The sequence below is a fragment of the Suricata suricatta genome, chromosome 14 (assembly GCF_006229205.1).
Source record: "Suricata suricatta isolate VVHF042 chromosome 14, meerkat_22Aug2017_6uvM2_HiC, whole genome shotgun sequence".
NCBI classification, from domain to species: Eukaryota; Metazoa; Chordata; class Mammalia; order Carnivora; family Herpestidae; genus Suricata; species Suricata suricatta.
The window spans coordinates 71533231-71547492 of NC_043713.1; the positions used below are offsets into that span (position 1 = coordinate 71533231).

At 52.4% G+C, this 14262-nt stretch overlaps 2 protein-coding genes across 2 annotated transcripts; both read right to left on the minus strand.

Annotated features, from left to right (window-relative positions):
* Positions 1–2193: 2193 nt before the first annotated feature.
* Positions 2194–4633, minus strand: LOC115277722 (D-dopachrome decarboxylase). Its single transcript, XM_029922033.1, has 3 exons — positions 4419–4633; positions 3917–4092; positions 2194–2440 (listed from the first exon to the last, which is right to left on the minus strand). Exons 1-3 carry the CDS (start codon positions 4524–4526, stop codon positions 2368–2370), a joined length of 357 nt encoding a protein of 118 aa, XP_029777893.1. The 5' UTR covers positions 4527–4633; the 3' UTR covers positions 2194–2367.
* Positions 4634–7082: 2449 nt separating this feature from the next.
* On the minus strand, positions 7083–14079 carry LOC115277755 (glutathione S-transferase theta-3-like). Its single transcript, XM_029922099.1, has 5 exons — positions 13851–14079; positions 12379–12466; positions 10204–10354; positions 7822–7998; positions 7083–7489 (listed from the first exon to the last, which is right to left on the minus strand). The coding sequence occupies exons 1-5, from the start codon at positions 13960–13962 to the stop codon at positions 7295–7297; spliced, it is 723 nt and encodes a 240-aa protein (XP_029777959.1). The 5' UTR covers positions 13963–14079; the 3' UTR covers positions 7083–7294.
* Positions 14080–14262: the final 183 nt, after the last annotated feature.

The window sequence follows — 14262 nt, forward strand, 5'->3', positions numbered from 1 at the left end:
AACTGTTGTGGGCTCCGAGCGCCAGCTCGCAGTCGGGCTCCACGCCCCATCGCTTGTACTATTTGGGAAGCACCGAGTTCGGTACCTGGCCCTGAGCAGTAGCTAAATGACGACGGGCCCTGTTATTGTTTGTTACCACCTGGGACAGGTACTCTGAAGGCAATGTAAACTTGTGCTCGCTTCGGCAGCACATATACTAAAATTGAAGGCAATGTAAACTTGGGGAACCAGGGGAGGAGGAGCGTTCTCCTTTCTGTTACCCTGTGCCTCACCTAGTTCCGCAAAAGATTTGAAGCCCAAAGGGCACAGATACAATCAACTGTTGAAACAAAGGAAAAGCAAAAATCACAAAAAAATCAAGACCGGGTAAATAAACGGGCTGACAAGGGAGTGACAGAATTCCAAAGACCAAAAGAGGATTCAGCATTGAAAGTTTCCAGAAAGCGGCCTTGGGCTGAGAGAGGTAAAACTGTTGGGAGCCAAGCGTTTTTGAGAAAGACGTCACAGCCTTTCCAGGCTTTCCTCACTCTAGCAACAATGGTTTAAAAGGAATGAACGTTATGAGTTTCTCTTTGACCTTACAGAAAGAAGGTAAAATCATGGTGAAGAACTCAAAGCGTCAGTTCAGAACAATAAAGCTTTAGTGATGCCCAGGAGTTTCAGAAATAGAGCAACAAACCTTGACTTTGCCTTGGAGGGAGGGGCAGTGGACAGAGGCATAAACAGACGGTTTCAAAGTTTCATGAATAACACGCATCCTTGGATGAAGCTCTCACACCGGAGTTGTATCTTGAAATAGCTCTGGAGTGAAAGTTCAAAGTGGTCCAGGCAGCAGGGAGCTATGTGGCAAGCTTTTGGGGGTAAGAGACAGTGCAAGCCATGCTGGATCCTCAGGCAGCAGTGTTACCAAGGGCAAAGCTCAAGGCGATAATGGGGATAATGTGGAGAGGGGGAGGGGACAGTCCTCACAGCAAATCAATATCACACTCACTACAGTGGGGATGAGACATTTAAGGTGGGACCAGATAGTCTTGGCTAGGGTTAGGCCTGAATCCCTTCTTGAGCACTTCAACCATTCATTCAATGAGCCCCGCTGGGAAGCAGGACACCCGTGTTGGCAGAAGGAATGAGTGCAGGAACTCCAAGCTCTAGCTGTTAATAGAAGTCCTCGGCAGTGGTCATGGCAAACACCACAGGTATAAGAATACTCCGCTGGAAACTAACTTTAATAACTATTAACAGCATAGACTTAAAATCTCAATTTGGTATTTCACTGGTACAGTAAAGATAAGGATGATCTGATCAGACCTTACACTCTGTAGAGAAATACAGTGCCCATCACAGTGCCTAAGGGTCATGGTCTATAAACTCTGAATCAAACATTTGGGAGGAAACCAAAAAGGACACCCTTTTGCATCCTGCCCATATACCCCCTGAAATGTGAAAGCGTGACATGGTATTTAGATGTGGGGCAGGGATTGCATTCATTCCATTTCTAATGGCAGACATTGCATTTCCAGGTGTGCCATTCCAGGACATGGGTTTTATAAGGTGCACAGCTACCGAGAATTTTCAGCAAGACTCATGGGAAAAGATAAGAGTTTGGAAATACCTAGGAAAGGTCCCAGAAGCCCAGCCGTCCTACCCTCCTGTTGGCCACAGCATTCTATGGGCAGTAAACTATACAGGCCAGCCCAAGCTGAGGGCAAGAACATCTGGTCAGCAAAATCGGCAGGAAGACCCAGGCTGCACCAGCTGCCCACCCAGCCAGCCTGCGTATGGGCATGGAGAGCAGGGCCTCCAGGCTGCACCTTCCACACTTGGATTTGAACAGCCTACATATACAATACACGAGACAGTGGCTCTGAAGAGAGAAAAGATTCCATCTCTCAGGTTCCCTAAAGTTTCCCTTCATAAACCAACACCACTGCCCCGGGTGACCGAGAATGCCAGGGAGGGGTAAAGGGAGATAAAGAAGTCATGTTAGAAAGAAGGTTTCAGGGCACCTGGGTGACTCAGTCAGTTAAGCATCCAACTCTTGATATTGGCTCAGGTCATGGTCTAGAGCCTGTAAGTTCAAGGCCTGAGTCAGGCTCCGTGTGGTGTGTAGAGCCTGCTTGCGATATTCTCTCTCTCTGCCCCTCCCTCGCTCATGTTCTCTCTCAAAATAAATAAACATTTTTAAAAGAAGAAGAAGAAGAAAAGAAGATCTCTTCCTTTATTTGACACAAGGATGGGGAAGAGGAGGTCTTATGAGGCCACAGGCACAACTGCATGAAGGGGTGCCAGAAGCTGGTATCCACCAGGCCCTTCCTCTGCCAGGAGGCCTCTCTGCAAGGGACAGCTCATAGATGCCCTCTGTGTCAATCACAGAAAAGTCATGACTGTCCCTTTCTTGCCAATCTGCCAGGGCTCCAGGGGGAAAAATCGGATAATTATCCTTCAAGAGACAGAAAAAATAGATGTCATTAGCTCCTTGGCTAATGCCTCACATTCCAAGACCCCTAGCCAGGCACTTCCTCCATGGGCTCCCTGCCCAGCCTGCCAGTGGCAGGCATTTTGCAAGCCCACCTCATCTCATTAATGATCTCCCCCTGGGGGCCTGTCAAAAGCAGGATGGTGGCTGCCCCTGGACAGACACGCAACACAGCAGCCTTGATGGTCACTGTATGCCCTGTCTGTGGGCTCAGAGGGGCAGCCCTCCTGCTTTCAAACTCCGGGCTCCCTGGGGGCATGCGCAGTGTCCCAGACACCTTTGTTCCCTCAAAGCCTAGCTCCACACCAGGCACGGGGTGACCCCCTACTGATGTCTATGGAGCAAACAAACATGGCCCTGTCACAGAAGTGATGGGAAGTTCCTGGTGAAGAGCAGGATACTTGGGATAGCCTAAGGGGTCATAGGGGAAGGCTTGTGACAGCTTTAGTTTTCCCATCTGTAACCCTCATGGGGCTGGCATGTCTGCACAAGGCGGTGTGAACAGGGGTGCAGAGCTTGCGTGGTTCCAATGGGATCATGCATGTAAGGTACCTATAGGGAAGCTGGCACATGGTAAGCATTCATATGTTACCTCTGTTGTTACAATTATTATCTCACCCCAGCTTGAGGACCAGGTCTGAGCACTCCCAGGGTGCTCCCCTTCCTAGGCCAACAAAGGATCCATTCTGAAAGATTCTTCCAAGCTTCTCATGCTCTTAGTTCCTCAGAGGCATGGGCGTGGCTCAGAAATATTTTTCACCCAGGAAGAAACTTTAGCCCTGCCACAGAATCCCATATTTGTGAGCTGTACGGGCTTCTTGGGTGAACATTTAATACATACCCCTCTAGTCACAGAAGAGAAGGCTGTGCTGGACCTAGAACCCAGGTCTCCAGGCATCCAAGCCAATATTCTTTCCACCACTCCCTGACCCTCCTGGGAGCCTCCCTTGGGACCTAGGTGGGCTACAGGGCCAAAGGTCACACAGCTTCAGGACACACCCAGAATCCCTCCTGACCAGCCTGGAGCTCTCCTAGAAAATCTTGATTTTCTAAGATGTGGAGATGACTAAAGGCAGATGATGAAGTTTATAGCTTTGTCAGGTTAATAACATTCTACCCCGCACGGTGCCAAGGGAGATGCAGTGCACTGCCATCCCACATGACTCTGGCAATTCCCCCAGGGAGTAAAGGTGAGCCTTCCCACTTCACAGATGGAAAGATTGAGGTTGAAGAAGCCACGCCTTGCCCACGTGTCAATGGGACCATGGCAGAGCCAGGAGTTCATTCGATTCCACTACCATTCTGAGGGTAGACATACCATCCGAGGACCTGGGGCCCTAGGCCCTTCTTGGGCAGGGCGAGGAGTGCATTTTCCCCCCTGCCTTGCAAGAGACCTTGGGATGGGATTACTGCCCCCATCTTCTCCCTGCCCCCACGCACCGATCCTGGCCCAGGCCCATCTCCTTGGTGAGGAACTCGAAGAATCGGGCGCTGTGTCCACGATTCTCCTCGGCTGTGCCCACCACCCCAATGGAGGAGATGATCAGCTGCGCGCAGGGATCAGTAGAGCCGTTCACCGCCATGGCCAGACCTGGTCGCACCGTCACGTTCACGCGCTGCGGGGAACACGAAAGTTTCGCCGGTGGCTTGTGCAGGCCGAGTTGCTCTGAGGACCCGGGAGGGCGAGACCCTACACGCGCGGATCCCTGGCGTTAGGGCTGGAGGCTCGGGGCGGGGTCCTTGGAGGCACGTTAGTGTCAGGGTCAGGGAAGGCAGCAAGGAGCAGACAGGAGGGGTGGGGCCGCGGCGTCACAGGGAGAGGGAGGCTAGGGATCCCTGCGACGAAGAACCCGGGTTACGGTGGGGTAGCCGGGACGTGGACAGAGCCCGACCCCTGGTCTACCAGCCTCATCCCTCCCCGTGCTCCCCGGTCCACGCTCACGTCCTCAGGTTTGCTCAGGATGGTTGCGGTGGCCGCGCAGAGCCGCTTCTCCAATCCCGCGGGCACACGGCCGGCGGGCAAGTTCGTGTCCAACTCAACAAACGGCATGTCTGGCGGAAAGGAACTGCAGAAGCCACAGGAGCAAAGAACACACAGGGTACAGGTCGATGTTCCCGAGGGTCGCGGAAAAGACAGCAGTGGCTGGGCGCCACAAAAACCAGGCTCCTTATTGGCTAGGCAGACACGCAGCGCCCCCGGATTGGCTGCATACTCTACACCCCGCCTCCGATGGCGCAGATTTCCGGAAGTTCTCGTCTGGTAGGGGTGAGTGGGATGTGTGACCCTCCCCCAAAGACACTGGCTGAGCCATGGCCCCGCCCACCGTGTCCCAACCAATGGTGACTCCAGCTACATTGGCCAGAAGTTTTCTGGCTCACTGGGCTTTTGGGTGCTGCAGTCCTCTACTTCCTAATCCATATTTAGATTGTTAACCTTGGAAATAAAATTGCCAGTTATTTACCAGTAAAAATGGCTTATTCGAGGGAAGTTTTTTGATTTGTTCGAGGAGAGCAGAAAATTGCAATTTGGGACATGCAGCATAAGGCAAAACCATAGGCAAGTCCAACAAATAAAGAAGAGAAACGTTTTTTAAAGAGAAAAGGGAGGAGTTGCGAAGGACTGTTAAAAACAAAAAGTCCGTGGGAATAAACTGGGAGTTAAAAGTGCAATGGCACATAAAAAAAAAAAAAAAAGTGCAATGGCGTTTCAATAGCAGAGCTGTGACAGTCTCTCATTGGCTGGACTGTTTCGGGGCTGGGATCTTTCTTTCCGCTGCTGGTAGTATATAGTCATCTCACCTTGGGAATGCACCGTAGGTCTCTTCCTGTTGGGGTAGCAAAGGGTTGCAAGGAGTCGCAGGTGTGAGAGCTCCCCCTTCTGGCCTCCCAACTTTATTTTAAATAAGGTTTCCTTTATTCAGTTTCACAAAATGTGGGTCTGAACACACGCAAAACACGCACACCTGTAGGGGCCTTTCCCGGTCTCCATCCTAATTTTTTTTTTTTACCGTGTTACCACCATTTCCAAGTTAGGCAACTTCACGTTCTATATGAAAATATGAAAATCTGCACTTCTCTTGACCAGGAGCCAAGTGACAGTTGTGAATTCAGGTGAGGCTGGGTAGAGAACTCTGGTTCTCCACATCCCTACCTGGCTCCCACGAACATCTAGCTGCCTTTATAGCTTCTTGCACCTGTGGTAACCTTGTTTCATAGTGAAGTACTGCCCACCAAGGGGTGAAAGCCAGGTCCTCATCAAACCACCAGCCATGTTTACGTACCCTATATTTTTACAGTCAAAACAAAATGCTTACTTAGCACATGGAAACCAGTTGATGTTGCTAAACATGGTACTCTCATCAGTGTTGTTTGAATTGTACATGAAAATACAATTGAAATCGTGTGGGTGTGTATGAATAATCTCAATTACACTTCTAAAATTCTACATGAGTGTGCATATTAAAGGAGCCTTGGGGCGCCTGGCTGGCGAAGTATGCAACTATGGATCTCAGGGTTGTAGGTTCGAGCCTCATGTTGGATACAGAGATCACTTAAAAAGAAAATCTTAAAAAAAAAAAAAAAAAAAGGATGGGGTGCCTGGGTGGCCCAGTCAGTTAAGCATCTGACTTCAGCTCAGGTCATGATCTCACAGTTCGTGGGTTCAAGCCCCATATCGGGCTCTGTGATAACAGCTCAGAGCCTGGAGCCTGCTTCAGATTTTGTGTCTCGTTCTCTCTCTGACCCTTGCCCGCTCATACTTTGTGTCTCTCTCTCCCTCTCTCTCTCAAAAATAAACATTTTTTAAAAAGGTGGGGGGAGCCTCCATGAGAAGGCAGGCAGGCTGAGAGGCTCTACTCATGACCCTGTCCCATTAGAAGTGTGTTGGATGACTAAGATATCAGAGGGTCTAGAGCACAAGACAGGTAGATTGTGACCGTCTTGAGGAGAAAGGAGAGGGACAGGTGGCAAGTCTGGAACCCAGGGTGAAGCACAGATAAGACATTGGTTGGGGTTATGACTAGGCTTGGGAGAGCAAGGCTTGGGAGAGCAGCAGCCAGAGGGCCAGGAACTAATCTGGGACTTCCCTCCCTGCAAGGCACTTCCTAAACCAACCTTGCACCCGACCTCTGGGAGAGAGCATCACCCCAGAGGGACGACAGAGACCTAAGAGACGAAGGCCGTGTCCAATTCAGACATCTCTTCATCAGGTCAACCCCTAGCTGTGACAGGCGCATGGAACCAACTCTGTTCTAGGACTGAAGGAGGGAAGCAATGGGGCTGAGGAGCCCAGAGGGGTCACCTGCGTTGGCCTGGGGCTGGGGAACACAGGGAAGTCTCCCTGGAAAAGCAGCATGGTGACAAATGCCTAAAGACCAGGAGGGGCACTAGGCAAGGTGAGGAGGGGCCCTATAAGCAATGGAAACAGCCTGAGCAAAGGCCAGGAGGTGGAGGTGGAGGTGGGAGCTGAGAGAAGGGGTCTAAGAAGATGGGCTATTATGTTCAGTCAGAAGGTTGTGCCCTAGAGGGATGGGCAATGCAAAGTTCAATGATTCATACTTTAGCTTCAGAGCAGCAAAGCACCACGGGAAGTTTCAAACACCAGAGGGACAGGGTCAAATATGGGTTTACTAAAGCTCTTTCCGGCGATCACATGAAGCCAGAGTGGAAGGGGCGGGAGTGGAGTGAGGAGACAGACGTGCATGAAGGGAACTAGGGACCAGAGGCTGGACAGTGTGTCTTGCTCACAGCTTAGGACGGGTGACTCCACGTGTTCTTCTAACAAAATTCCCCTTCATCTCTGCAGGCCTGGTCCTCCACTTACTGCAACAAAACCTGCACCGAGGGCTTCAGCTTCTCCTTTATGGCACTGTCGGCTGGAGGCAAGTCCTTGGCCTTCATGACAACAGCATGTGCCTCCTGAAAGAGTTCCTTCCCCACAGCAGCCTCCACGCGTTGGCGCCATGCGGCCAGCTTGGGTCGGCTGTTGAAGACTTGGCAGCCAGCACTGACAGGCTGTGGGGAGAGGAAGCCAGGTGGAGGGGCTAGACATGGACAAGCAGGAGCCAGCATGGCCTGGTGGAGGGATTGCCCTGGGTGGATTTTCCCTCCTCTGCCACACATGGAATAGCCTGGAGGTTCTCTCCCAGGAGACATTGGGAAGCTTCTTAATATCACTACAGGATGGGGTCTTGAAGCCCCATTTTACAGATGACAACACTGAGGCTCAGAGAGGGAAGTGACTTGCTGAGGATCACATAACCAGAAAGGGCAACATGAGCTGTTACAATGGCACCTTCCCAGGACACCCCACTGCCCGGTGGACCACCCTACCCCATGGCACTCACATGCATCAGCTCTGTGATGGCCATCAAGTCAGCCACTGAGATGTGGGGTCCAGCAAGGAAATCCTTGTCCTTCAGGAATTTGTCCTCAAGCAGCTCCAGGCACCTGTCCAGCTCAGTCAGAGTAGATGCCAATGTCTCAGGGGGCACCTGTTCACCCAGGAACACTGGGAACATCATCTGGTGGGTGGGCAGGCAGAGAGAGGGCTCAGGGTCTGCCCAAAGCCAAGTTCCTGCTCTCACCCAACCTATCACCAGGCCTTCAAATTTCTCACCCCCACCCACTCCTTCCACCTATGGCCACCTCCAGCCCAGGCCTCATCTCCGATTCCAGCAGGGACAGCCTCCGCCTCTCCCTCGGTCCTCATGCAGGACAGCCAGGGGGGAATCTCTGCAATCCCAGTCTGCCCATATCATGCCCTGCATAAAGCCTCCCATGGCTCCCCACTACCCTCACCATGAAAGCCTCAACGCAAGGCCCCTCCTCAGCACCACAGCCACCCTTTCCCCTCTTCCCACCTCCTCCTCCCCGCCAGGCTTCTCAAATGGGACAACACGTGCAAATCCCTCTGGCATCTGGTTAAAGTGCACGTTCCTAGTCTGTATGCCTGTGCATCTCCAAGCCCCCAGGTGGTACTCATGATCCCGGTCCCTGGACCACACTTTGAGTAGCAAAGTTCTATACTCACTCTACCTGACTTCTCTCCATTCTGCCTTCAAATGCACCAGGCTCCTGCCCCTACCAGCTTGAGGGGGTTCCTTTCTCAGCCCCAAGATACTTTAAGGAAGGCATTTCTAAGGTCATGGAAGCCTGCGTTTTGCCCACCAGCCCTTCAGAACAACGGTGCTCTACTTACAGCAGAGTATGAGCATGCCTCTCATGCTCCCTCACATGCACAGGGCACCCACTGTGTGCTGGGCCCTGTGTAGGTACCCTAGAATTAATAATTCACAGCACACATCTTTTTTTTTAATGATTTTTATTTATTTTTGAGAGACAGAGAGACAGCGTGAGCAGGGGAAGGTCAGAAAGAGAGGGAGACATAGAATCTGAAGCAGGCTCCAGGCTCTGAGCTAGCTGTCAGCACAGAACCCGACGTGGGGCTCAAACCCACGAACCACGAGATCATGACCTGAGCCAAAGCTGGATGTTTAACCAACTGAGCTACCCAGGTGCCCCAACAGTACACATTTCAAAAACATCTGTACATTTGATGGGTAAAAATGGTATCTGTCCTGTTTAAATGTGCATTTACTTGATTCTTAGGTTAAATGTATTTTCATCCACTTAATGACCATTTCTCTCTGTTCTTCAATGAAATCTCTGCTGGTTTCTTATGCCCATTTTTCTCCCGTGTGTTTGTTTGATGGCATTCTGACAGCATCTTAAATATTAAGAATGTTACTTCTGGGGTGTTACTTCTGTTGAGCATCAGACGTTAGCTCAGGTCATAATCTCACAGTTTGTGGGTTTGAGCCCCAAGTCAGGCTCTGTGCTGAGAGCTCAGAACCTGGAGCCTGCTTCATGTTCTGTGTCTCCCTCTCTCGCTCTGCCCCTCCCTCGCTTGCACTCTGTCTCTCTAAAATAAATAAATGTTAAAAAAAAATTTTTTTAAACAATGTTACTTCTTTCAGTACACCTGGGTGGCTCAGTTGGTTAAATGTCCAACTCTTGATTTCAGCTCAGGTCATGATCTCAGAGTTGGTGAGATCGAGCCCCACATCCGGCTCTGTGCTGACAACGGGGAGCCTGCTTCGGATCCTCTCTCTCCCTCTCTCTCTGCCCTTCCCTGCTCATGCTCTCTCTCCTTTTCGCTCTCTCAAAAGAAATAAAAAATTGTTTTATTGGAAAAAAATGTTATTTCTTCCTAACAAATCTTTGCCAGTTTTTTGCTTGTTTTAAGTCAAATTCTTTCCTCTTACATAAAATCATTGTATGCATGAAATCTATTAGGCTTTTCCTTAAGGTTTTCAGTGTTCTTATGGTTAGAAATCCTTGAACACCCAGAAATCAGATCAACTTTATTTGTCTCCTCATCTCTGCCTAGTTTTAGATTTTTCGCTTAGCCCTTCCCTACCTGAACAGTATGTGTGGGCAGAGGGTTTGACTTTCTTCCTTTCCCAAAAGGCATCTCCAGGCAGTCTGGAGCATGCCAAAGGGCATAAGATTGATTCTCAGCAGCTCAGGAATCAGAGCACATTGGGCAAAGTCAATTCCCTGGCTCTGCCTCAGTTTCCCCTCTGGGAAACAAATTGGTTGGACTAGGGAGCCTCTGGCATTCTAGAATTTGGTGTTCTAAGGCCTCAGTTCTGAACAAAATGTTTTGAACAGAGAGCACTGTCCCTTGAGCATCCCAGACGGCTCCTCATCCTGCCACAGCTCACCTTCTGCCACATGGCCCGAGTGCAGCTACTCCTCAGGGCCGTGTGCTGCCACGCTAGGTACTCGTCCACACGGGCACGGGCCTGCAGGTCCTGAGGGTACCAGTGGTCAGGGACCTCGTACTTGCGACTCAGGTACAACAGGATGGCCACACTGGGGGACACAGAGGAGGCGAGAACATGTACTAGTCATTCTTCAGCCACTACACAGGGGCCAGCTCCCACTGCCCATCTCCCCAACTCCTATGGGTGGAGCATTTCACTATCTCCAGGGTCAGAGGAGGAATGTGAGGCTCAGAGAGGTTGGGTGATTGCCTCGGATCACACAGCTCTACATTAGGCCATCCTATCATCTGAACTAAGGGCACCAAGTGAAAAACAACATGTCTTAGGCTTTCAGAAGACGGAGGGTGGGGAACTCAGAAAGCTTCCATGAAGAAGGGGTGCCCGACATGGTTCTTGAAGGACAAGAGCACCTCAGATACCGCTTCCCACCATAATCAATGCACGGCCATGCCAGGAGCAAGGCCAGCTCTACCCTGACACTCCCTGGGGCTCCGACAAAGCTTCCCAGGTGAATGAGTCACTGCCTCCCACCCTATCCCATCTCCTGTCTACCTGCCCAAAGCCTCCAACCTCCTCAACCAGGAAGCCCTCCCTGACCTTCCCCCTCCTCCCTCTTTCTCCACCATGTCTGCCCTGTGCATTGTATCCAGCCAGAGCACCATGCCTCCATGCTTGTTGGACTATCCAGCGACCAGATGTCCTGGAGCCAAGTGGAACGTGAATCTAGCTCTACCATGGAGATACTATGTGGCCTCAGTAAAAGATACCACCATTCAGCCACCAACCTGGAGGCTGGCTTGGGCCCTGATCTCTCCCACCCACCTCCAGCTCTTCAGCAAACTCAGGCTTGACTTTTAAAGGCATTCAGAACTGACCACTACCTCCCTCTGCCCACCATCTTGGTCTGGGGCCCTAATACCTCTCTCCTGAATTAGCACAGTACCTTCTCAGCCAGAGGGATCCTTTAAAACCTAAGTCAGGGGGCGCCTGGGTGGCTCAGTGGATTAAGCATCGGACTTCAGATCATGATCTCACAGTTCCCAAGTTTAAGTCCTGCTTGGGGTGAGCTCGTGTCCCCCTTCAGGTGAGCTCGAGCCCCACTTCAAGTGAGCATAACCCCACTTTGGGTTAGCTGAAGCTCCACTTCGGATGAGCTCAAACCCTGCTTCTCTCTTTCCCTCTCTCTCCACCCTCACTCGCTTGCCACCTCCCCTCTTAAGAACAACAAAAAAAAACCTAAGTCAGATCTCAGCTCTCCTCTGCTTAAATTTCTCCAATGGCCCCATCTTACCTACAGTAAAAGCCAAAGTCTTCTGGCCCCACATGCTACCCTGAGACCTCAGCCCTCGCTTTCTCCCCTCGCTTTCTACCCCAGCCACACTGGAAGCCTTGCCTCTTCTACCTGTACGCCAAGCATTGTCTCACCTCATAGTCTGTGGCTTTGTGGTTCCCTCCAGCCAGAACACTCTTCCCCACATACCTTGCACCTGTACCTGTAGGTCTCTGCAGATGCCTCCTCCTCACAGGGCCTTTCACTCAATATCCTACTCAAAATCGCACCCACCCTCGCTCTTACCCTAGTTATTTTCTCCATGGCACTCATGATGACCACCTGAAGTGGTACACCTTTACAGAGATTATCCATTCCCCCTTCTAGAATATGAGCTTCATGAGAGCAAGGGCTTTGAATTTGTTCACTGCTTTGGCCCCAGGGCCTGAATGGTCCCTGGTCCTGGTGGGTGCCCAGCAAATAGCCACTGAAGCTCTCTGGGCGTTCTCTTGACTCCCAGGGCAATAGTACTTGCCCCCAAGATTTGTAGAGGTGGCAGCTCTAAAGTACATGGTACAGCTACCCCTCAATACTTTGTGTAAGTCCTTCCCCTCTCCCAGCCTCAGTTTCCTCATTTGTACCATGCGAGGCCGGGGGGGGGTTGGTGAGTGGGGAATAGGGGTGCCATGACTCCAATAGCCCCTCCCAGCCCCAGGCCGCTCTGCCTGCTGGGGCTCGCATAGGTGCTCAGGGCCCACAAGCCGTGGTCCAAGCCAGCAGCCATAGATATACAGATGGCTGACCAGCCTCACAGGGCCTGTAGCAGCCTGGGGACCTGATACCTCTCAGCCAAGGTGAAGTCCCCGTCCTTCAAGGCTGGCACCTTCTTCAGGGGGTTCACCCGGACAAAAGCATCGCTGTGGTGCTGGCCTGTGGGAGAGACCAGTGCAGCAGGTGAGAACTGTGAGCTGTTTGAGGTCTCTGCCCAATCCCTATTTCAATATCCAGGTACCAGCTTTCAGAGGTCCCTATCCAAGTAGGGCAACAGGAAGGAGACCATTCTCGGGTCACCAGATCACAGACCCTGACCCCCCAGCACCACCAGGAGCCCACCCTTCCTGTGTCCACCTCCCTGGAAATCTGGGCCAAGCAGCATCGCAGCTTGGACATGGGGGGAGGGTGATTCCCTGCAGCTGTAATCCACGCCCATTCCCAGCCAATTCCATCCATTTGTCACACTCCAGCCTCCTCCCTGGGCTCTCGGCTTGCCCCTGCAATGCATCTTTCTATGCCAGCTGGGTGACTGGTCCACCCCACAGAGCTCCAGGCAAACCTGCTCCCAGCCCTCAGTCCAGCCTCGTTCTCTCCAGGAGCCCCTGCCCCATTCAGTCACCCAGCCTCCACCAGCTCAGCTCTTCTTTCTTGCCAGTGCCAAACCCTCAAGGCTCCTTCCCAAATGGGTGCTCCCAGGTCTGACCCACTTCTGCATTCCTTGAGCTTGGCCAGTGCTGGGAGGTACAGCACTCACTGTGTGTGTAGTCAGAGGGCTTCCCCAGAACCAGGCTCCTGTCTGGCCATAAGCCCACCTGTGGGTCTCTTGGCCCTTTTACTGGATGAAGAGAATCCCCCCCACCCATTCTCCCTCTGTGCCCAACCCCCATCCCAAGGAGGGCTAGAAAGGCGGGGTAAGGTGGCAGCACAGCAGCTGGTGGCCCAGGCTGGGGGCACCAAAGACAAGGTGGGCAGGCTCAGCCAAGAAGGGGTCTCCCTCCTGGCCTGTCCAAGGATAGGCCTACTGTCCAATTGTCCTACTGTCTGATAGTAGCCCGGTCTCCTCCACTGGATCCTCTAAATGTGGAGGGAAGGTAGACAGGCGTGGGTAGAAGTAAAGCAGGGCCCAATCCCAGGTGGAGCAACTCTCTCTGGCTGGCAGATGCAGAAATTCAAGAGACGAGGGCTACTCCCAGAAAGAAACCAGGAGACAGTTTCATTGTTTTCTACCAGCCCCGGTGTGGGGGTGTTGGCGCACTCCCTCTGCTTCCCCATGCACCCCGCCTTCCAGTCCCCCGCGCCCCCGCCCCCCATTGCTCTCCGTCTGCTCTGCTCCCTCTTAACCGGTATTTTGAAAACTGTTTCGCAGTTCCTAGGCAAAGTTCTGCGCTCTTGAAAAATACACAGCCGATAACTGATGCCACGGCCTCCATACTGGAGAGTGACCCTTCCAGCCGGTCTGCGGCTCGGGCGGGCGGGGTCCCGCAGCGCACCGGCGGCCCAGGCCCCAAGGCCTCCCGGTCTGCCTGCCTGCCCGGCCCACCTTTGAGCAGGTCCACCGTGCGCAGCTCGAAGGGGATGCCGTTCTTCTTGGCGAAGATGTAGACGGCACGGCAGGGCTGGGACAGTAAGTCCAGGTAGAGCTCTAGGCCCATGGCGGGAGCGGAGGACCGACACCGGGGTCGCGCCCTGGGTACAAGATCGGGATCAGGAACGGCTGGCGGGAACTGGCAGGCTGCTGGGCCAAGAGCCAAGCGCAATCCAGTTGAGAGGGGTTGGGGGAGTGTCTGAACCCCGCCACACCCTCTCCGCCCATTGGATGGCTCCGGAGAACTTTGGGCCAATCAGAGACGCCCCAGCTTTCCCTCGTTCCCACTCCGGGAATCCCTGTGGTGGTTCTCTTGGTAGAAACGGCACTGGGAGACTTAGCCTCTGACCCCAGATTTTACTGACAG